Source organism: Crocodylus porosus, unplaced genomic scaffold, assembly GCF_001723895.1.
Source record: "Crocodylus porosus isolate Cpor-Errol unplaced genomic scaffold, CroPor_comp1, whole genome shotgun sequence".
NCBI lineage: Eukaryota > Metazoa > Chordata > Crocodylia > Crocodylidae > Crocodylus > Crocodylus porosus.
Window position 1 is genome coordinate 82408149 of NW_017728906.1, and position 22197 is coordinate 82430345.

At 43.2% G+C, this 22197-nt stretch overlaps 1 protein-coding gene across 1 annotated transcript in view; it reads right to left on the reverse strand.

Moving 5' to 3' along the window:
* GABRA5 (gamma-aminobutyric acid type A receptor alpha5 subunit) overlaps positions 1-15649 on the reverse strand; it is an 89607-nt gene extending 73958 nt beyond the window's left edge. The window contains exons 1-3 of the mRNA XM_019529443.1: positions 15573-15649; positions 12814-12965; positions 158-279 (exon numbers count right to left, since the gene is read on the reverse strand). Of these exons, the coding sequence (XP_019384988.1) occupies positions 158-279; positions 12814-12899 (208 nt within the window). The 5' untranslated portion in view covers positions 12900-12965; positions 15573-15649. The remainder of the gene's footprint in view (positions 1-157; positions 280-12813; positions 12966-15572) is intronic.
* Positions 15650-22197: the final 6548 nt, after the last annotated feature.

The window sequence follows — 22197 nt, forward strand, 5'->3', positions numbered from 1 at the left end:
TATGGGCGTTTAACAGGTTTGCTCCATAGGGAAGTATTCATTTCAAGGCTTCACTGTAGAAGTCACAGAAGTCTATATACATTACATATACTATGTACCATATATACCATCTCAGATATATGTAAATTATGCAACAGCAGGAAAAACCCTGTTGTACCTCCCAGTCCTGGGCGAAGTCGATTATCATAGCCATCGAGCAGACCATCCAAGATCCTGGTGAATATAGTAATATTGTCATTGGTGTCATCTTTCCCCAAAGGTGTTGGCATTTGTGATAAGCTATTTTAAGAAAATTAAAGAAAGAAATACATTAAAAGCCATTTCAGCTTCAGAGATGATGATGTGCATATCCTGACTCCCACAGAAGTCATATAGCAAAATTCCTACTGAAAATAGTAGGGATAAAATAGCAGCCCAAATCTTCCTGTTTTTTAAAAAGCCTGTCACAGCAAAAAAATAAACATATTTTTTAACCCCCCTCTTGTATTTTTATCAACCAGTTCCCTTGTGCTGTGCAAATAACAATTATACATTGTAGGCTTGTTTCCACAGCCCTTAGGCCAAATTATGGCTCCGTTGCTCTGAAGAGCAATGTTTTCACAAATTCACTGGATCATCATGGCCTCAACAATACTTCTTCCCTACTTAGTCTGAATAAACTCTCACTGACTTCACTGAAGGGCTTTTAAGTATTTTAAATACAGACTTTTAGGAAATCAAAACACCATTGATTTTAAGGCAGTATTATTCAGTACTGCAGCATTCAGCCCAGGGAATTTTGGTGGTTTATGCAGAAAGCAAACCTAATATTTTAATATTCAGAGTTTAAGGAAAGAAATTGGTTGGTAACTTCCTGCTAATATTTTTACAATATTCATGACAAAAGAAAATGACAGCAGTAAGTCATAAGCAGAGCAGAGTGAAATATTTTCATTGTGGTATCCTCTTGATGCAAAATGGATTTTTGACCATGTTTCAAATAGATATCTGTGTTGGCCACTATTTCCGTATTTTAATAAAAAATTAAGAACCCAAAGAACATTCTTATTTTTAATAAAAAACTTTAAAACTAAATACTTGTTTTAATAGGAAAAACATGAAAAATGTGTGGGGGAAACATTTGAAAAAAATTAATTCTCTGGGCACCTTTCACCATGACCACTTCAGATCACAAATTCCTGTCCCATGCAAAAGCCTGAGAATGGAGAAACTGTGTGAAATGCACTATTGTTTTCTTCACTACTCATCAGACCAGAGAAGTTTGCATATTTGTTAGCAGGAGAGTCAAAATCAGGCAACACATGGAGCTTCAGGTTACATAAGAAACCAGACTCTGTTCTTGCACCCGTTATGACTGATGACCTATAGAAGTGCTTTTTCATGGCCAGAGGTGTAACAATGTAGTTGAGTGCCCAGAGCAGCTGCCAAACTCAGAGGCAGAGGTGATTTCCAGTTTCTGATGCACTGCTGGCATGACTACATGGCTGTGGTAGCAACTGCACCACTCCCAAGTCAGCATCCATGGGTCTTCCCTTTTCAGTTTGTCCTCCAATAGAATTGTGCTCTCTCTAACTCTCCTATCCATATGTGAACAGAGGGCACAGGATAACTTTAACTTAAAATTAGCTCTCATAAATTGGGTGTTTGTGATTAGACTGTTCCATCCGTTAAGTACTTTTGAAAATGGAACCTGATTTCTTTTGCAAAGTTGCCTTGGTAAATATTTTTTTTCCACAGATGTAAAGTAACTATACTATAAACAGTTAAAATATACAGATAATTTCCTAGTATTGCTTGTCCATTTGAAAATGTGTTGCAGTTACCACAGGCCCATGGGAGAGGAACGTGATACATATAAACATGAGTGGGAGAGAAAGTGAATTCAGACAAGGAACGGAAGCAGAAATGATTTATGAGACAATCTCTCTAGAAAACTATGTTCTGCCACATGAATGACTTTGAGCATTTCCTCCCCACTGCCCTTTCTAGTCCTCACCTCATCCCCATCCCCATTGATTTAGACAAAGATCATGAAAATCAGCTCTGCAAAACTAGAATCTTTTTTATTCAGCAGTACCATGGCCTGGCTGTATGTTCAGAATAATCTGCTAATGATAGTAATAGTTTTATACAGCTAACTCAACAATTTAGTGTTTTACAGCTAACTCAACTATGGAAGGAGCAGCTGGTTTCTTCCACTACTTGTGCTTCCTCATGGCATTCTGGATGGTGCTGACCAACTTGTGGTTGCAGGAAATTTTTGCATCATCCATTTCCTGCCTTTACTAAGTATTTTTTGTACTTTCATGCTTCTTTGACACGTGACTTGGACTGCAAGTTGGTTGGAGCTGTCAGTAAGCACAGAAGAGATAACATACACCCCTTAGTGAATTATTTATTGCCGTCACAGTTTGAAAACATGGGATCCACCAAATCTCTGCTTGATAATCTGTCTCCCTCCAAAAATACCAACATTCACTCTAGATGTATTTTCCTTCTACTTTTCTCCAAAACTTTCTCCATAACTGGCATAGCATAGTAGTTTCAGGCAAGTAAATAAAGAAGTGGCACACTAAATATGTTTCATAGCTCATGCTCCAAATTCACAGGTGAGCACAGATTTGCTTAAGCTCACCTGTGCAACAGAAATCATGACTGTAGAATGAGTTTCAACAGCGAAGTCAATTTTTGCCCTTTGTTATTCAGTTTTAAGACATTGGGACTGTAACACTATGAACGGCAAATTTTTTATTGATGATGATAACACTTTAGTCAGAAAAATATCATCTTAACTTTCAAATTCTAGTTTTACATTTCAGAATAAGCTAGAGAAGATATGTTTTAAATGACTCCAGATACACTCTCCCACAATTATTTTCCAGAACAGTACCTGAGAAACTGGGTAATGAGCTAGGCAGAGTCAAGTTAGACATGCATTCCTTCAAGAAACCAGAAATGCAAATGTGAAGAATCAGTCTAAATGTTTTGGAAAAAAAATTAAGAGTTTTGATCTCGTACCCCTCTATGAACGAGCTCAGAGGAGAAGTGACAGAACTATGGAAGTTCTTTTGTATGAACCAATGCATTTTCACAGGTGTAGAGAAAAGCGAGAGTTGGGAAAGCCAATAGGAGGGGTAATCCCCTTATTTTCCTGTTGAAGGAGAGCTGCTATACAGGCAAAAGAGTAAGATCTTTGGGGTTATTTTGCAGCTCTCACAAAGAGTAACTTCCCCGGGAGGAGCTCTTCATGCACAGACAATGTTGAATGCATGAGACCTTGCCTAAGTCGTTTTTTGATCAAATCTAAGTTCTTGTGTGAACTTTAACCTTAGTGGTGCAGGAGAAATAATTGACTAGGATAATTTGCAATTTTTAGCCACCCAGGATAATTAAACTTGTATTTTATTCCCTGATTGTATGAGCGGTCAGTAGATTTTGAACAATATATTGTAGATTTTAATGTCAGTGGAAATCAGGTAGACTTGCAATGTGTAACTTTGCTTAGAAACAACTTCCTAATGAATGAAGGCAGGTGATGGAAGTGACAGAGCGACTTTTCAGCTACCACTGTTGATGGGAAAAACCACAGAGGCCTGTTTTAAAACTTTTGATCAGTTTCCTTTTTCCCAATGGCAGTAAAAGGACACATGAAATTATATCTCCCAATGGATAGAACAATAAAGTATTCTCATATCTTTCAAAACCTACTAAGACATTTAAAGGTTCATTATTTTTCCCCACACACTCCTCTCCCTAGCCCTAATCTAGTGTTTTTTGGGGGAAAGTCACCATATTTACTGTGCAGTAAGGGCATGTAGACTTTTCAACATGGATGACTGCAACTTTGGGAGTTCCCAGTTTTTGCATTAATGGACATTGCTGTTTTCAGTGACCTCAGTTATGCTGAATCAATTGCAATGTTAAATAGGTTTGACAGGAAGTACACTTACTTTGTTTTGTTCATGTTTGTCTGAGCGCATTTCTTTTGCTTTTAATTTTCTTAAATATCTCTCTGAGTTCTTTACTAGAGTCACTGTTACCCCAGAGCCAAAAATCTTCCTTTCAAAAAATCAGGTGATGACAATGTGCTTACTTAATAGCACCATTTATAAAACACAGCATATAAAAGAATGAAAATAAATAATGATATCACAATTTTTTACATTACTCATAAAGAAACACATGCAATATAAAGTAATGTATACTTCACTGTAACATTTCAACTTCAACTCTGACCCAAATTAAATAATTTTTTCACCAGCCATCTCAAATGCAAACTGAACACATTTTACATACAAAAAAAAAGTGGGGGGGGGGTTTGCATGTCTACACAAATAGTGAACTATGATTAGTCTCAAATACAAGTCCATGTAAATACTACTACTTCCTCTTCATGATCCAATACTGCATTCTGTCCTCAGATAATGTAATGTGGAAAACATGAATTAGAAGATTACTGTTGTTCATATGAAATGCAAAGTTTTTATGAAGACTGGTATTCATCATTCCTTCGTTTTTATAAGTTAATAATTTTTCTTCTAAATAAATAGGACTCTATATATGACCCTAACCTGCACAGATGTTTTTAAAGAAATGTTACTATATAGAGACAAACTGGAAGCAATTCTAATAGCAGCAGCAAAGATTTCAGTGAAAAGATTGAAAAATGAGATATACATTTGCTCCAAAAATCATTGAAAACAATGGACTTCTCTGTATTGACCTCAATGGACTTTGAATCAACCCAATTAAAATAATATGATGAATTGAGTAAACATAAATTTAGATGGACAATTAAGAAAAACTGTTGATGGTTTGAGCTACTAGGGCTAATAGCACACAGGAGGGAAAAGAAGCCCCAAAGACTGGAACAAATAGAAACAGACTAGACAAACCACCTAGGAAAACTAATATGAAGAATCTTGCACTTAACTAAGCAAAAGAAAGGGTTATTCTATTTCCAATTGCTGTGGTTCTTCAATTAAAAACCATTAACTGATGGCTTAAAACACCAATTTAAATTGAGATTATTTTTAATTTCACTATAATTGTAAAACACTTTGCAATAATTCAATAACATATCTCAGAACAATAAATCATTATAGCACTTAAGGTCTGAGTCTAGAAAACTTGAAGGCTGCTTGATTCCAATTAGACCTAGAGAGTAGTTGTGTTAGTCTGAAGTCAAGCAGAAGGCAGGGCAAGGCAGCACCTTAGAGACTAACTGGTTCAGACAGACATAAGCTTTCATGGGTAACAGCCTACTTCAGCAGGTGCTATGAAGTAGGGGCATCTTTACAAGTCTTTACACATGCTCTGGGGGTGGAGTGACACTTTAATTAAAGTGGCATTCATAGCTGCTCTAATTTAAGTGCCTGCAGCGTCTTATGTACTGTAAAGCAGCGTTTCCCAACCTTTTTCACCCAGTGGCACACTTACAAGGCCTTCCCCACCCCATGGCACACCGGCCGAGCAGGGAGTGGGGAGCTAGAGAGTAGCTGAATGCCACAGACTGGGGTGGGCAGGAGGCACTGAATGCTGTGGATCGGGGGGGGGAGTAAATTGGGTGGCGAGCAGCTAAATGCCACAGACCAGAGGGGGGCAGAGGTAGCGAGCAGTGGAACGCCACAGAGTTGCACGAAGCAGGTGGCACAGCATTTGAATCACTGGCTGGATCCATGCCCCCCGCCTGTCTGGCTTCCCACAACAGCAGTAGGCAAGGGACATGATTCCAGCCCAAATGCTGCAGCACTCCTGGACATGTGCCGTGGAACACCAGTTTGGAAATGCTGCTGTAAAGTGCCTGCAGCAGCTCGTTGGATGAGTTTTAGTTAAAGCACCCCCACTGCCATTCTGAAACACAGGGACACTGAATACATGAGATGTGGAGGCTGCTGGAGCACACTAATTAGTACGCTCCAGCAGACTCGATTAATTAAATCTGCTCCAATGCACTACAATTACAGCATGTCGCAGCAGTGTCCCTAAACATCTACAGCAGGGGCAGACAATAATTTTGGGTGGAGGACTGCTTACCCAGTTTTGGCAAACTGTCGAGGGCTGCATGGGTAGCCCTGCCCCTTGACAGATGCCCCACTCCCTGGTCACCAGCTTCGGACCAATGTCCCAGTGTCTTGGGGCCAATGTCCCAGGGCCAGCACCGGTGGGGTGCATGGCAGGGCACAGGCTGGCTGGGGTCTGTGGAGCTGGGCTGGGCTGCACCAGCAGGGAGAGGGAGGAGCTGGCCCGTCTCCATAGAGCCCCTGCTGGCCAGGACCCTGTACTCCTGCTGCCCTGCTCTGGGCCTCACCGGCACTGGCCTCGGGATACTGGTGTGGGCCCCATGCTCCCACTGACTCCAGCACCCACTCATTTCCAGTGCCCCCAGCTATGCGGTACAGGCTGGGGGGGGCAGCATGCAGCCCTGAAACCCTGCTCCCCAGCAGGGGACGAGCTGGTGCTGAGTGCAGGGAAAAGTGGCCCCTCGCCGGCCCTGTGCCTGGCACTCCCTGCTGCAGCTACTTGCTGCCCTTGTGGGGCTGTTGTGAGCAGGTACAGGCAGCCCCACATACACTGTGAGTGGCTTCAGCGCAGGGTGCCAGCCATAGGGTGGGTGAGGGGCCATTTTTTCCGTGCTTAGCAGCAGCTTGTAACCCACCCCGCTGCCAGCCTGGGCCCCGCACCAGCTCTGGGCTCGCCTGTTGGGGCTGCTCCCTGCCGACAGCAGTTGCAGCCCCCCCCACTTGCCGCACTGGGCAGTGTTTGCCACCACCGCCTCTGTGCTGCCCAGCACATGAGCTCCGGGTGGGCAGCAGCATCAAACACTATCCAGCATGGCAAGCAGGGGGACCGCAGCTTCTGCTGCTGTGGCACAGCCCCTACTGGCAAGCCCGGAGCCAGCACAGGGCCCAGGTTGGCAGCAGGGGTGGGTTACAAGCTGGTGCTGAGCAAGGGGGGGAAATGCAGCCCCTCGCCTGCCCCATGGCTGGCACCCTGTGCTGCAGCCACTCACAGCCCACATAGGGCTGCCTGTGCCTGCGCAGGACAGCCCCGCGTGAGCTGCAAGTGGCTGCATCAGGGAGCACCAGCCATGGGGCAGGTGAGGGGCCGCTTTTTCCCAGACTTAGCTTTTCCCCCAACCCAGGGTCCTCCGCCGTCCCTCCACCCCCTTACCTGAGGTTCCAGCATGGTGCAGCCACATGATACTAGGCCAGAAGCCCCTGCTAAGGCTTGGGGCCTGGGCCAGGCAGGCCCTGCTGTTGGACCCCACCGGGCTTTCCCTGAGTCCTACCGCCCCTGGTTTTTGTCATTTTTGACAGAAACCAAGGACAGTTCAATATTAATTTTCTAAATTATTTATGGGCCCTGTGGGCTGGATAGACTGGCCTAGAGGGCCATATTTTGCCCACCCCTGGTCTACAGGCATGCTAGGCTTCTAAAACTGCTGTTATATCAACAGTGATGTTATTTTCATGCTCTTCTTCTTTGATCTACATCAATTAATTTTCAATTTCGTTTTAAAAGCCATGTAGCTCTGTCTATATTTCCATTCTTCTGTTTTTCCACACATCTATTGGCATGTATATTTTTAACTAGTTTTCCCATAGATGGTACATGTTATCCCAAAATTAATGATAGCCTTTTGCTGAGGTTTTTCAAAGCAGCCTAGGATGCATAATACCCATGTATTCAATTGAGTTTTATGCATCTAAGGCTTCTAGGTAGCCTTGACTAATTCTGTGAAAATGATAATTATGTGGTAACAGAAATATCGAATAACTGTTGAGAATAAGACGCAAAGTTCAGCCATCTACAATGTCCAACTGTATTTTTGCTTTTAAATCTTTGCCCATTGGACTAATGCAATATAAAATGCACTGAAATGAGCCATTGCAAACCAACCCTACTAAATATTTACAGAAGAGTCTGCTGATACCAGTCAATCGAAGGACAATTATCGTGTATTTTATAGGTATTAAATAACTAATTGTCCTGAAGAGTTTCAAACACTAAACTGGAGTCTGAAACTGCACCTGCTTTTGAGGCAGATATATTCAAGCACGTTGTACTCCTTTATGCCCTCTGCCTCTGCAGTGGCAAGTGTCATGTTTTGGCAGTATTTTAACTCTGTGGCTAGGAACAGAAGTTACACATAAACCGGTATAAGTGGTCGGAAACTGGTTCAGATCTGTAACACAACCGCAGTTCAGTGCACATAAACTGCTTTCAAAATGGCTGAAAATGGTTTAAGATAAATCTGGATGGATGTAGTATCAAACTTAACTGATTTATGTTAAATCAATTTATTGAACTTCTGTCCCAAATCCCCTCCAGATGCAAGTTCATTTACAGTCCACCAGCATCCCAGGATGCTTTGCACCTCCCCTGCAAAGCCCCTCCCCCCCACACACACACAGGGTGGGTGGGCTAGCTTTGGCCCAAGCTGTCTGATCCAGCTGAGCAGGGAGGTATGCTCTATCACCCCCCAACTTCTGGCCTGGGACATCCCAGGCATGTGGCTGCATTTCCCAAATCAAAAGTGAATATCTGTTCATTTCCTTATCAGTTCAATCTAAGCAGTTTAGACTAACCTGCAAAGATTGCATTGATTCAGCCTCAGGCTTCTTGACTGTCTATACTCAGCCTGTAGGTCTAAAAGTAGAGTGAGCTGGAATCATTTATCTACCTAAGGTGAAATTAGTAAACCATAAATGAAAAACTATATTTGATGCTCTTATTCTAGCATTTGGTTACTGACTTAACCATGAAATCAGACACTTCAATTTGGCATGGCTGTCATCACAAAAGCTTATGCTTCTCTGAATCAGTTTCCAATGTGCCACCCTGCCCTGCCTTCTCTGTTTATGTGACACAGAACTAAATCCAGGAGTACTATGGGTTCTAATCTAAGTGCATTGGAAAAGTTTGAGTTGAATCTTATCTGTATCCACCATTTGTTATGGTTACAGTAACTGTATTCAAACCCTCACTTTCAAGGTACATAAATCCACTTTTTTGATAGAGTGAATACCACAAGTAAAAGACTGAATATTATCCAAAAAAAGGGCAAATGCCAACTTCTTACATTATTTCTTACTTCAGTGAAAAGAGGGAACAGAGATCTCAAAGTTACAATCCTAGGATTTTCTCAAGGTGATTATAGTTTGTTAAAACATTATCATCTCGAGCCAGGTTGAAAAGCCAAACCATCACTGTCTAATTTCAGTTTGGTTCTATAATAGAATCTGATTATGCTCTCATTGGGCGCATCTACATGAGAAGGTTACTGTGGAGTTGCCTAATTAGGTCTTCAGTAAAGTCTCAGTGGGTACATCTACAGATGCACTTTAATGTGTATTAGCCTATTTTAATACACATTAAAGTGTCACAAAAAACCTGTGCTCTTTAGCTAATGCACATTAAAATAGGCTAATGTGCATTCTTTTAGTACCTCACAGTGGAGGTATTAGATTCAATGTGCATTACCTAAAGTACATTAAAGAATGTGTAAATGCACCCAGTGCCTGCATGTGCAACCCTATCAGGCTGCAGTAAATTAATTAATTCCACTGTAGGTTAGTACTTGTAAACACAAGTACCATCCTTCAGTGGCATTATTTAGTATGTTGTAGCATATGTATAGATGCCAACAGGGCTGGCTAGGACATGGAAGTACTTCAGCACAGGGGCTGCCTGCTAACTAGCCCCACATTGAAGCACCCTCATGTCTCAGCCAGCCCCTCCGCAGCATGCTGATCCAGGTTAGAGCAGCCCCAGGCTGCCAGGTTGGGCCCCCAGAACCTGGTGACCTGGGGCTGCTCCAGCCCAGCTCAACATGCTGCAGTCCTGGACACACATGCAAACACAGTCCCTGGAAGCAATAAACTCCAGTGCTAACTGCACCAGAGTTTACTACAATGCACTAATTGCAGGTGTAGGTCCACCCATTAAAAGCCAGTGGGAAACTGTAAGAGAATCAAGATCAGGCATTTAGTTCAGTTTCACTTGTTTGGCTTTATTGTGATATATCAATGCTACAGCTGTCTTTAAATGCTTGACTGGTAACACCTCTAAGTGCTGAGTCCCATTCCATATACTAAGTTCTTAAGTAGTACTTAAGCAGGTTTCAGCCATCTAAGTCTTTAAGCATGAACGACACATGTCCCCAGAGGCTGGGGGAGCAAGGCAACCACCCGTAGACGAGTGATGGTGGCATGGCAGCAGCAAGCGGGGAGCTCCCACAGGTGCCCATGGCGATGTCAACGGTGGGGGGGGAGGAAGAGTGGCAAGCACCCATCAGCGGTTGGCGACTACCCACACAGATGCTGACATCAGCACCAGCAGTGCACAGTGGCAATTGGCAACCGCCTACAGATGCCACCGGCAGCGTTGCTGGCGAGTGGGCGGTGATGAGCATCAGTAACACTTCTCTCGGGGGGTGCACATGCACTTGCGTGCACCCTCTACGTGTCGCCAATGTCATTCTCTCTCTCCAGTTCCTGCAATACTGTTAATGTGGGCATTTCTACACAACATGCTACTGCACTGTGGTTACCCCACATTTATTTAGTACTTGTATAAGCAAGTACTAAATAAATGCACAGTAAAAGGAGTTACTACTCAGTAGCACCAGCGAACACCATTTTAGTGACACTATTGTGCAGTAGCATCTCACGTTTTTTGCTGCATGTTACTAAGCAGTAGTATTTGGCTACTGCACAGTCAGAGTCTTGTATAGACACACCTTGTGTCTACTTTTGTAGTATGATTTCATCTTAGCCTTAAGCATCTGAGGGGCACAGCAAATACACCTTCCACACAAGAGACTAATAGTTAGGAGACTTTCCCAGGAAGTAAGAGACCTGGGTTCTGGGTTTTTTTCTGTCTGAGGAAGTTTAAACTCACATCTCTCGTTCCCCACAAAGTGTCCTAATGACCTGACTATGGGCTAGGTAATGCTGAAGGTATCCTTCATTCCTCCTGCTGAATTTGGGCTACTGAAAGGAATATAAGAGTCATGAGGCCAGAAGAACAGCATAGAAGGAGCCAGACTTAGTAACCTGGTTCTGTTCCTAATACAACTGACAAATTTTGCATTAAATAGTCATTGGATAAAATGCATCTAGGATCTAAGGAGTTACATGCTTACAGCACTTCCTGGGAAGTAGATGGGCATTCAAACCCATTCAGACCTAGAACCTGAGTATCCTACTCCCCAGTCAAGTGTTTTAACCAAGGCAAAAAGCAGGTGGAGTTTTCCTCTTCCTTCTCCCACCTGTTACTATTGGGAAATAGGCAGGTGGATCGTCCAGTACAAGCACATAATATACAATCCTGAGTCAGAGGCTTGAGGGGTGGGAATTCACCTCTTCCTTTGCCTAGCACTTCCAATTGGCTATATGTGGTACTGAGTGATCCCCTGCTCCTTTCTTACATGCCCTGGAGGCACAAATCATTGCCCATTGTGAGAATGGGAAATTTATGGAGCTCCTTAGAGTAAAACATAACTGCCCTCCTGAAGTGAGATGCATTTGTTTTGAATAAGCAGCCACATATCATCAGGAATAAGATCTGGGCCCAAATGTCTGTATAGGCATCTACCGGTGATGGGTCTCAGCCATCAAGTTCAGATTTAAATATCGATCTGACCTACTAAAAGATCTGCAGGTTTTAGATCTGGGGTGTGTATGCTTACTCTAAAAATATTCACCAGTCAAAAAGTTTGATTCCCATCCCTTCTACTTCCAAATGTTCAAATTAGTTTTATGGGATTAGAGTTTATCTGGCTCCATCTTTAGTAAGCATCTTCCCCCAGAGAAGAGTTAATGTATGTACAAAGATGTACGTAAACTTAAAAATATTTATTTTTCAATGAATCATATACCGGTAAATATTTTCCCTCAACACCTAGTCATTCTAGGTTTCCAGTGGTCTTGCTCAATCTTGTGTTTAACATCACCTTCATGGGATGATTTTGATAGGTTAGTAACATCTGGCAGATTATTGAAAAGAGCTGGTTTTTAAGTTGAAATATAGCAGCATAATCTGTTTTATCTTTCATTCACAATGCTGCAATTCAGCAGGCTCCTCTAAAAAGTTAATTAAACAGATGTTTGTGGTGTTTCATGGAAATCAAATTTCTGATTATTTTCTGGACTTCAAACCCACTTTTCACTTTGCATAGTAGCAACACTTTGAAATAGTTTTCTTAGCTAAGAGCACAAATTATCTCTCTCTGTCCTAATACAATCTACACTCTATATACAGTGGTCAATAAGAAGAGGTATCACCTCTCCTTCTCTTAATATTCGCTCAGGCCTCAATCCTGCAAAGTATTGAGAACTCTGGCTCCCATTCCATCAAAATATTAAAGTACTTCTTAACTGTAAGCACTACTGGAATCATTGAACTTGTAGGACCATCCATCTGCTTTAAGTTGAACCTGTATTTTATTGCTTTGCTACACCGTGGTCAGAGAATATAGAATCTGGCAAGCTTAACCCCTCTGGCTATGATTTTCAATTCCTTGTACACTCAATATTCCCATTGACTGTAATATCCACTATAGTTAGTAGTGTGCATGGAAAATAGAACCAAGGACCTAATCTGTTAAGGAAGAGAGATGGGATAGAACATTTCCGTGCAAAAGAAAATTATTCCCTTTTGCTATGGAATTAGTACAAAAGAATCAAGAACAAGTCCTTTTTTCTTCCTGTTTTACAGTGAGTGTAAAAAGATCATTACATTTTCTTTAAAGTCCCATAACTCAATACACTGCTTTTAGTAAAAAGCCAAACACATATGTCAACTTACCCAAAATGATTGGCCAGACTCATGGAAATGCAAAAAAGGATGAAGTTTTTGATCATGATAAAACTAGAGAACATTCCATTGTCCATTCCAAATGTGATTAATAAAAAAGCAGTCAATTGGGTAGTCTTTCTTTCCACACTTTGCTTCTTAAGCTGTAACAGACAAAAGATAAATAATAGCCAGGTGACTCTACCACAAAGAAGACAATAGAGTTTGTGTGTGTGTGTATATAGTCATCTGTAGTTAGGAGTTTATCTCTACTGCTCTAAACTGTCTGCTGCTGTAACTGTGCAAATGAATTTCTTCAAGGACATGTTTTATACTGTGTTAGCAGGGAAAGACAAAGCAAAAGAAATTAGATTTCAATGACTCCGGGTTTTTTGTTTGCCGTGTGTATGTGCACACACGCACTTTATTTATAAATAAGCAAAAGAAATTAGATGTCAATGACTCCAGGATTCTTTTACCTGTGCGTGTGTGTGTCTATACACTTAACTTCCATATAAGCAAAATAAATTAGATTTCAATGATTCTAGGTTATTTTAACATATATGTGTGGGAGAGTGTATGTGTGGGTGTATATGCTTCATTTATCTATAAGCAAAAGAAATTAGATGTCAATGACTCTGGGTTTTTTTTACGTGTGTGTGTATGTGTGAATACAATTCATTTATACATAAGCACAAGAAATTAGATTACAACGACCCCCAGGTTTCTTTATACATGCACGCATGTGTGTGTGTGTATGCATGGGTGGGGGTGTATACATCCCCACCCACGCACACACACATACACTCCCCCACCCACACAAATATACCCACACACATATAAAAAAACCCCCGCAGTCATTCAAATCTGATTTCTTTTGCTTCTGTATAAATGAAGTATAGAATTTCAGAAAAATTTCCCACGCACTGAGTCTAACCCTTACCTATTGTTAATAGTTACTACCAACCAAATATTCAAGTGTTGCCTGTGGGGTGTTCTGATTGGTCCTTACATATCCCCCCCCCTCGCTCCCCAAATTAATAACAAACCTTTCCCCTCCCCCTTCCTCTTTCATTAAAACATTTAAAATCGCCTGCTAATTCAGGCTGCTACTGCAGGGCAGATTAAAGAGGGGGAAAAAGTGACCTTTCTTTTCACTGCCCATAAACTGTCCAACTAGGGCAAAGAATGACAAGGGTATAACAAGTAATGTACGATTTCTTACTCGTAACTATATGGAGTTACATAATGTTTTAAATAGTATGCATGGCCAGTATTTTTAAATCAAAGTTATTTTTATAACCATACATTTTTATTGTTTGAAGTCTGACTTTGAATCATCCCTAGGTTATTAATTTAGCACTTAGCACCTACTTTCAGGAACCACGCGCATATTAATGCGTGTGAATCTAAAAGCGATTCCTCCCTTTTGTTGTCAAATGAGAGGAGGACAGAATGTGTCAGGGATGCTCCTGCCTTGAGCAGGAGGCTGGACCGGGTGACACGGTGAGATCCCTTCCAGCCCTACTTTCCAATGATCCTCTGACTGCTTGTGGGGGAACTGCTTGTCACCTCTTGGCTGTCTGCCCCAGTGACTGAATAACCAAATGGTCCCAGCGTGTGGCAGAAACGTTTCTCTCTGCACCTTCAGGAAGGATCATAGAAAATCATAGACTGTGAGGGTTGCAAGGGAGCTCAGGAAGGCATGTAGGCCAACCCCCTGCTCAAAGCAGGACCATGCCTAAGTAGACTGTCCCAGCCAAAGCTTTGTCCACCGGAGGCTTAAAAACCTCCAAGGACAGGCTATTTCAAAGCACCCTTTTGTATCTGAAGCTGGAAAGCAAATCATAGAAAATGAGGGGTGGAAGGGAGCTCAAGAGGGCATCCAGTCCAACCCCCTGCTCAAAGCAGGACTGTCCCCAACTAAATCATCCCGGCCAAAGCTTTGTCTACCAGAGGCTTAAAAACCTCCACGGATGGGCTGTGTCAAAGCACCCCTTTGCACCTGAAGCGAGGAAAGTGAATCACAGAAAAAGAGGGGTTCCTCAGGAAGCCATGGAGTCCACCCCCCTGCTCGAAGCAGCACCACCCCAACTACATCATCCCGGCCAATGCTTTGTCTAGCCCGGCCTTGAAACCCCCCAAGGATGGCTCTGGCCTTGAGCCATTCAACAACTCCCCCCCAACCCCAACCCTGTTTGACCCTGGCGGGACATGCCAAGGAAACCCCCCTGCCCAGCTGCTGTGAGGGCTGGGGCCCCCTGGGGCTGCGCTGGGAAGGCAGGGCCAGGAGGAGCCAAGGCAGGGCACGGGGTCCGCGCCCCGGAGGGCAGGAGGGACCCGGGCAGCTCGGTGCCCCGGGGCGGCGCGGCTCGGCTCGGCTCCCCCGGCCCCGCCACGCAGAGGCAGGCGGCAGGGCATTGCGGAGACGCAGCACTAGATCACGGGTGTCAGCCCGCCTCTTTGCACACGGGCAGCCTCAGCCCCAGCTCCTGCCCCGACGCCCCCCCGCCCAATGCACTGTACCCCCGCACCGCAACTCCGCAAACTTCCCACCCCCGCCCGGGGAAGTTTGCAGCCAGGCACTTGGAGGAGGACTGCGGGGAGACGCATGCCACCTGCCCCCACCGCGCACCCGCACCCCGGCGCTCACCAGGTGCCCGGCCCCGCGCTGCCTCTGCAGGTGAAGTCCCGCGTCCTCCGGACCCCGAGCCGTCCCTGCCCCCGCCCGCGCCCCGCCTGCCCCCGGGCTGCTGCCTCTCCGCCCTCACCTCCGTGCCGGAGCCTCCACATGTCTCCCTCTCCCTCTTCCTCTCGCCTCAGAGCGGCGCGGCGCGTTGCCGAGGCGGCTGCGGGCCGCCAGGGGCCGCCACGCACGCGGCGCGGGCGCGGGAGCGGGGGGCTGTGCTAGCAGCCCCGGCCCGCGCCGCTCACTCATCCGCCGCGGTTTCGGGCTGGAGGATCATCGGGGCCAGCCCCCTGCTCTGGGCAGGAAAGACAGCCGGGGTCGAATAACCCCACGGAACTGCGCACCCAGGTTCCCCTTTGAGGACCTTTTTTTGTCCCGGGCCCCGTTTGTAGACACCAATGGCCAGGCCCCGCCGGCCGGCACCTACCCTGGAGATCTTTATAGATTTCAGAGACAGTAGGGCTGGAAGGGACCTCGCGAGGTCAGTGGGTCCAGCCCCCCTGCTCTGGGCGGGAAAGACGGTTCGGATCAAATAGTCCCACCAAGATAAGCATCCAGGTGTTTTCTGAATGAGTCCCGAGTAGGTGCTTGCACCACCTCTGGGAGGGAGTCTGTTCCCCACCCTGGAATCTTGGTGGGTAAAGAAATTTTTCCTTATGTCCAGTCTAAATTGGCCTTCAAGAAGTCTGTGGCCATTAGACCTTGGGGGGCGCTGGTGAACAACTGTTCTCCCAGTTCCTGATGCACCCCCCCTTATGTACTTATAGGCTGCACCAGGTCCCCCTGAGCCTTCTCTTCTCCAGGCTGAGGAGTCCCAAAGCAGACTGGACACACACCTTCTGGAGTTACTTGACCGCAGCAGAGCAGGGGAGCTGGTCCCAATGATCTCATGAGGTCCCTTCCAGCCCTAAACTTCTGTGAATCTGTGTGCGCCCCTCACTCCTGACCTGCTGCCCCCAGGCTCCAGCCCCCCAGTGTGTGGGGCAGGGCCGGGTTCGAATGACACTTTGACTCTTGGGGGGTCTGCAAAAAAAACTGAGTTGCCCATCACGATAAAATCGCAGACCACCCCTAGGTCATGATTTTCAAATCTTACAGAGGGTCTGTAATCTCTTAATGGGGGGGAGGGGCTGAGCCCATCCAAGCTCCCCCCATAATTCAAACCCTGAGGCAGGAAGAGGGTGTGGAGCATGTGGGGCTGCCAGCAGCTGGAGATCTGCCAGCCTGCAAGGGAAAAGCCATGGTTTCCCACGTTTTTCTCCTTTAAAGAAGAATCCATTTTAAAAGTTTATTCACGGCCCTGTCATATATTCTTGCGACCCACTTTTGAGTCGTGACCCACAGATTGAGAAATGCTGCTCTGTTCTCCACCCTGCAGACTGCCATCCACCCTGACACCACAGACCTGACACCCTGACTGACCTGCTGCAGGGAAAGCAAGAGGAATTGGGCCAGCCAACAGTCTTCACTCTTTCTCTCTCTTTCGTATGACATTTTAGGATTACAACATTTGTAGATTAATATCTAAATGTGATAACTATTGGACTGCTTCAGGGGTAGCTGCATGGATTGATTTAGATTGCCATTAAATGATCTAATTGGGCAATCATTCACGATGTGTTGCACTGTCTGAAAAAACTGCACCACAATCACAATGCAGACTCTCTTTGATTTCCCAGTTATGGAATAGATGTCTACATTTCCCATTAAGTGTTGGGCCCCAGGGCAAAAAGGGGAAGGCAAGGATTGGCCTCAGTCACTGAGTGGCTATGAGGGGTTGAGGGTCCTCGGCATGGTGGATTGTATTGGGATTTGTATTTAATCTCCCTGGGTTGCTACACTGAGCTCCCTCAGCAGGACAAGAGTCAGGTCAGAGTAGAATAGAAAAGAATGGATAAGGTAGGCAGGGGTTTCCCACAAGTAAAGACTTCACATGGGACCTTCAGCTTCTCTCTCCGGCAGTTCCAGTCGCATACACACACCCATCCTCTCTCTCGTCCATAACACACAAACACACACTCCCCCATTCTCTCTCTCCTCCATAACACACACCCCCTCCTGTCTTTTCTCCATTGCACACACCCATCCTCTCTCTCTTCTCCATTACACACACACACCATCCTCTCTCTTCTCCATAAGGATCCCCCCAAAGAAAGCAGGATATGGAAAGGTCAGGTCTACATAAAACAGTCTTTTTCTTTTCTCCAAGAATTGGCTGCAGATGCACCTCCCTCCTTGTGCTAACTGCAGCCACAGGTCATTCAAAATCATTCTCTGAGAGTAAAGGGGCACTATTTTTTGCCTCCATTGCTCACAAAAAAACCTCACCCACTTGCCATTTTACTTGATGTACAGTTAAGATATTTATAGATATGACATGTACAGCACTATATTTATGTACCTGTGATAACATGGCTATAATTATCTGCCCATTAAGATTTCCCTTAGAAGCCCTCAATATTGTATGTGATTGATGGGTGATCTGCACTGCAGTAAACTTCTAAATATCTAAGCAATCATCTGTAGAAGCACAGTTAATAGTTGTAATAAGGTTCTTTATCACATACACTGATCTTACATACATTCAGTATAGTGTATTAGAATTCCAGAAGACACTGTAGTACCTTTATGGTTTTATTGTAAGTTCATATTAAGAGTAAGAAGCAAGGGTGGGCAGGTCTTTATCATGCGCAGTAGTGTGATATGTTATCCTCACTGTGCAGTAAAAGCATGCCTATCATATTATACAATAAAGTGTTTTATGCATCTCTATGCACACAAAAGAGCTGAGATGATACAGTACTGTATACACCAAACTCAGCTATTAATTTGTAATAGCTTTAGTGTGTTGATGTCTGACCTGTGAACTCCATTATTGATTAGTGGAACCTTTTTTTCTTTCTTGTTAATACAAGCACAAAGAATGATCAGGGAAATTTAAGCAGAAAAAAATAAAGGGCTTGTCCTGCTCCCTTAGTAATCAATAGCAATATTCTTACTGGTTTTGTAGAACAGGGTTGGCCTGGGCCACACATTTCTTACTGAAAGCCAGAAAAGTAAGCAAATCCATGGTTTACCACCAGATTCCTATAATCCATGCTCAAGCATAATTCTAATTGAAGATTGGGTTTTATGGATTCTTTACTTATCAGTTGTTTGTTGTGTATGAACTTTACAGGTTTTCAAACAGTGCACCCATAGTGGTCTGAAATGCAGAAACAATGACTGCTATTTTCTTTGTTGTATATCAATAACTTCAACCAATCTGCAGTTATGATTCAATACTATATATTTCACAATGTCTAAGCAAATCGGAGGGTTTACTAACTCTAGATAGTATAATGAAAATTTCCTTGGTTTATGTGTTTAAAAAGACATTTAAAAAAAACCAAGGTCAAAACAAAGTTAAGGTTAACTACATAGAAAAGTAATGTAGTACATTTTTTCATCATTAAAAAAATATTAAAAATTTTGACTTACAATCTTCACCTAGAATGGTTCTTTTAACTAGTAAAAACTACACAATGTTTAGCTCCTTGCTCTATTTTCCATGTTAATGTTGTCAAACATTAATTTCTTTAACTTGTTAGATCTTTTCCTCAGAGCCCTATGCTTCAGATGAATATTCATTTAACAAAATCAAAGAGAGAAATCATAAAAAAAACCTACTTTTGGAAATTGGATTGTGGTAAAATGTTAGACCACATGCAGATTTTAACTTCTAAAAGAAAAATGGAAAAATGCATTCCTCTGCAAAACAGAACATTTGACAAATATCAATTTAATTTTAGGATATTGTGCTTGCCATGAGAAATATCAGCTTACAAGTACACATTGCTAAATCCCATCTGTTCTGTCAGCATTTTTTTCTGTTATGTGGTTGATTATTCTTGATAAATATCTGTAGTTTGTTACTGGGCCATTAGAGGGTATCATAGTTCCACAGAAGCCTTGTGTTAGCAGAACTGAGGACTCCACTGAAGAGTGCATGGCTTGCCTGCTTAAGGGTATATAAGGAACTAGAGCACTTGACCAGATGGTGGAGCTCTTACACTGTCGTATTTGCTGTTTACTCTACAGAGGCCAGGACCGGTACATGCATGTGCCCACACGTGTAATTGTGGCAATGGCAAGTAAAACACAAAAGATAAGTTGTCAAAAAGGAAGTACAAAGCAACTGGATATCAATTATTTATCGAGCAATGCCATAGAAATGATAAAGGAAAAACAGTTCATTTGAACATCTAAATTATAATGTCTCTAAGTGGGAAACCAGTGGATTTTGGTCCAGGGATAAATTTAGTCCAATAGCTTTCACCAGCAATGTTGATCTTCCCTGTCCCATTTTCTATACTGTAAGATTGTAAAACTGATACTGTTTACCACTTAATTATGCTTCCTGAGGCAGTATACTCAAAATATAATATTCAGAATGAGCAGCATTCACTCCTGGGCAGAAGTTTTATTTTGAGAGACTGTCAGACCTTAAATGGTAAAGAGGCTTTTATATGATTATGTGAATTATAACTTTAAATTCCTACAGATAATAGGATTAACTTCGTCTTTAAGGATAACATGTAGTATGTGCACCACCATGTAACTTTTTTCAATAGTGGCATTTTGGTTTATGCTCATCCTACCTGTATAGTTAACCTTTGTGGTCAAGGTAAAAGGACTCTGTCAAGTTTACTAAGTGAAAAATTGATTGATCTTTACAGTTGTCAGGAAGATGTTTCTTTTCTAACAAACTTGTGCTGCATGCTAACACTTAACAAAAGCCAACCTATACAACAATAACTCTTTCAAACTGAAGATTTGTTTGAGAAAATCAGATTCTATCCCTCCCCATTTTTCCATTTTGGGGTGCAGATTATTTGCAAAAATAAATACTATGAGCTAGGACAATGCTAGATCATCTCCCACATGGAACAAAAACCAGAATGAAAGCAAATAACTTTGTGAGTTTCTTGTTGCTGAGTCTGCTATTCTGGTGTAGGCTAGAAGATTTAAACATACATGAGCATATTGGAGTAGTAGACAGTGTACCTAAGGTAGAGGTTATCTTAAGTTCTGTGTAGTCTAAAGCCAAATCTTGAAGGCTTAGGGCTTTTGCTCAGCTTACCAAGCCTGTCCTTTCTCAAGAAAAGTACCCAAACTCCACAGAGTTAATGAGATACAAGCAGTCCTCAGACTTACAACACAATTGGTTCCTGAAAACCATGACTTAAGTCGAAACATTGCAACTCGGAACCAATTTTCTCATAAGAAACAATGTTATAAATGGGGGATTGGTTCCTGAACCAAGGCCTGATACCCTGTTTTCACCAAAAATACCCCAGAATTTTGTACTCGATCAATTATAGATGAGTAATATAGCTACATTAATGTATTTATATTGTAAATAGCAATCATATTGATTGGGAAGGACTTCTTTGAGGAGACTTTGCTGGACTTTTTGAAGGGTTCTTGGCTGGAGTCTTCTCAGGAGTCTTGGCTGCAGGTTTTCCTGGAGTCTTGTCTGCTTTCTTAAAGAAAGTGTCAAAGGAAATTTGGACAGATGTTCTCCAGGGAGATGAGTGAGGCAGCGAACTTGTTCACTGGTGTGGCATCGCATCAGATCAAGCGTTGTAAAGTCAAAACTAACATCATAAAGTTGAAACAGGGTGTCAATTTATAAACATTGTAAGTGTGAAATGTTGTAACTCAAAATGCTGTAAGTTAAGGACTGCCAGTATACAAGGAAATGAGATGGAGGGGAAGGGGAAGAGAAATTCTCACCATGGGAACAGTGGAAAGAGTAAATATTTCACCATTTTGCCATGCTGTCTTCTGAACTCTATGTCAAGAGGGTAGTTCATTCTCTAGATATCAATCTTCGGCAAAAGTAGATCCAGGGGAGATATGGCAATGCAATTACCCTCCTACCCTCTTCCTTTGGATATTCAACATATGCACAGTCCACTCTATGTTCTCACCAGCTGACTGACATGAGCTCTGGCCAGAGCCACCACTTTTGTGCACCCAGGGTAAAGTGCTGCCCTCACTTGTCTGCACTTATCCCCTGCTGCTGAATTCAGTAGGGAGAAGGAAAAAGAGGATGAACAGCAATGGTTCACCCACCCTCCCCCTCTCTTCTGTTGAATTCAGCAGCAGGGAAAAAGAGGGGATGAGTGGCTGTAATGCTCTACCTCTGGCCATGTAAAAGCAGTGTTTCCAGCTAAAGATCATACTGATCAGCTTGTGGGCTCCCAGAACTCACCACATATGAAGAGCCCCAGCAGGAGGCTGCACTAATCAGACAGTAAGCTCAGAATACATAGTGCATGCATGGCACACCATGTATGCATAGCCACACCACTGCTGCTCTTTGGCCTCTGCTAAGATTTCCCACGAAGGTGTCAATTTTTGTAATGCTGTGAGCACTTTCCCAACAGAAACTGGAACTGGATTGACTTTACTACCCCTTACACCTATGTCCTCATTTTCAAACAGTTATCATATGGTAATGGCATTTGGATACTATCGACAGGCAAGCAGGATATGAACCTTAGAGCCAAAGGTTCTGTATTCATTCCCTCCTTTTTATGATTTTTAATAAGATCAATGAACAGATTATATTAAACTAGTAATATACTATGACAATATATATATAAAATGACCTGCTGGGTGGCACGGAAGTGGAAAGGGATCTTGGAGTCCTAGTGGAC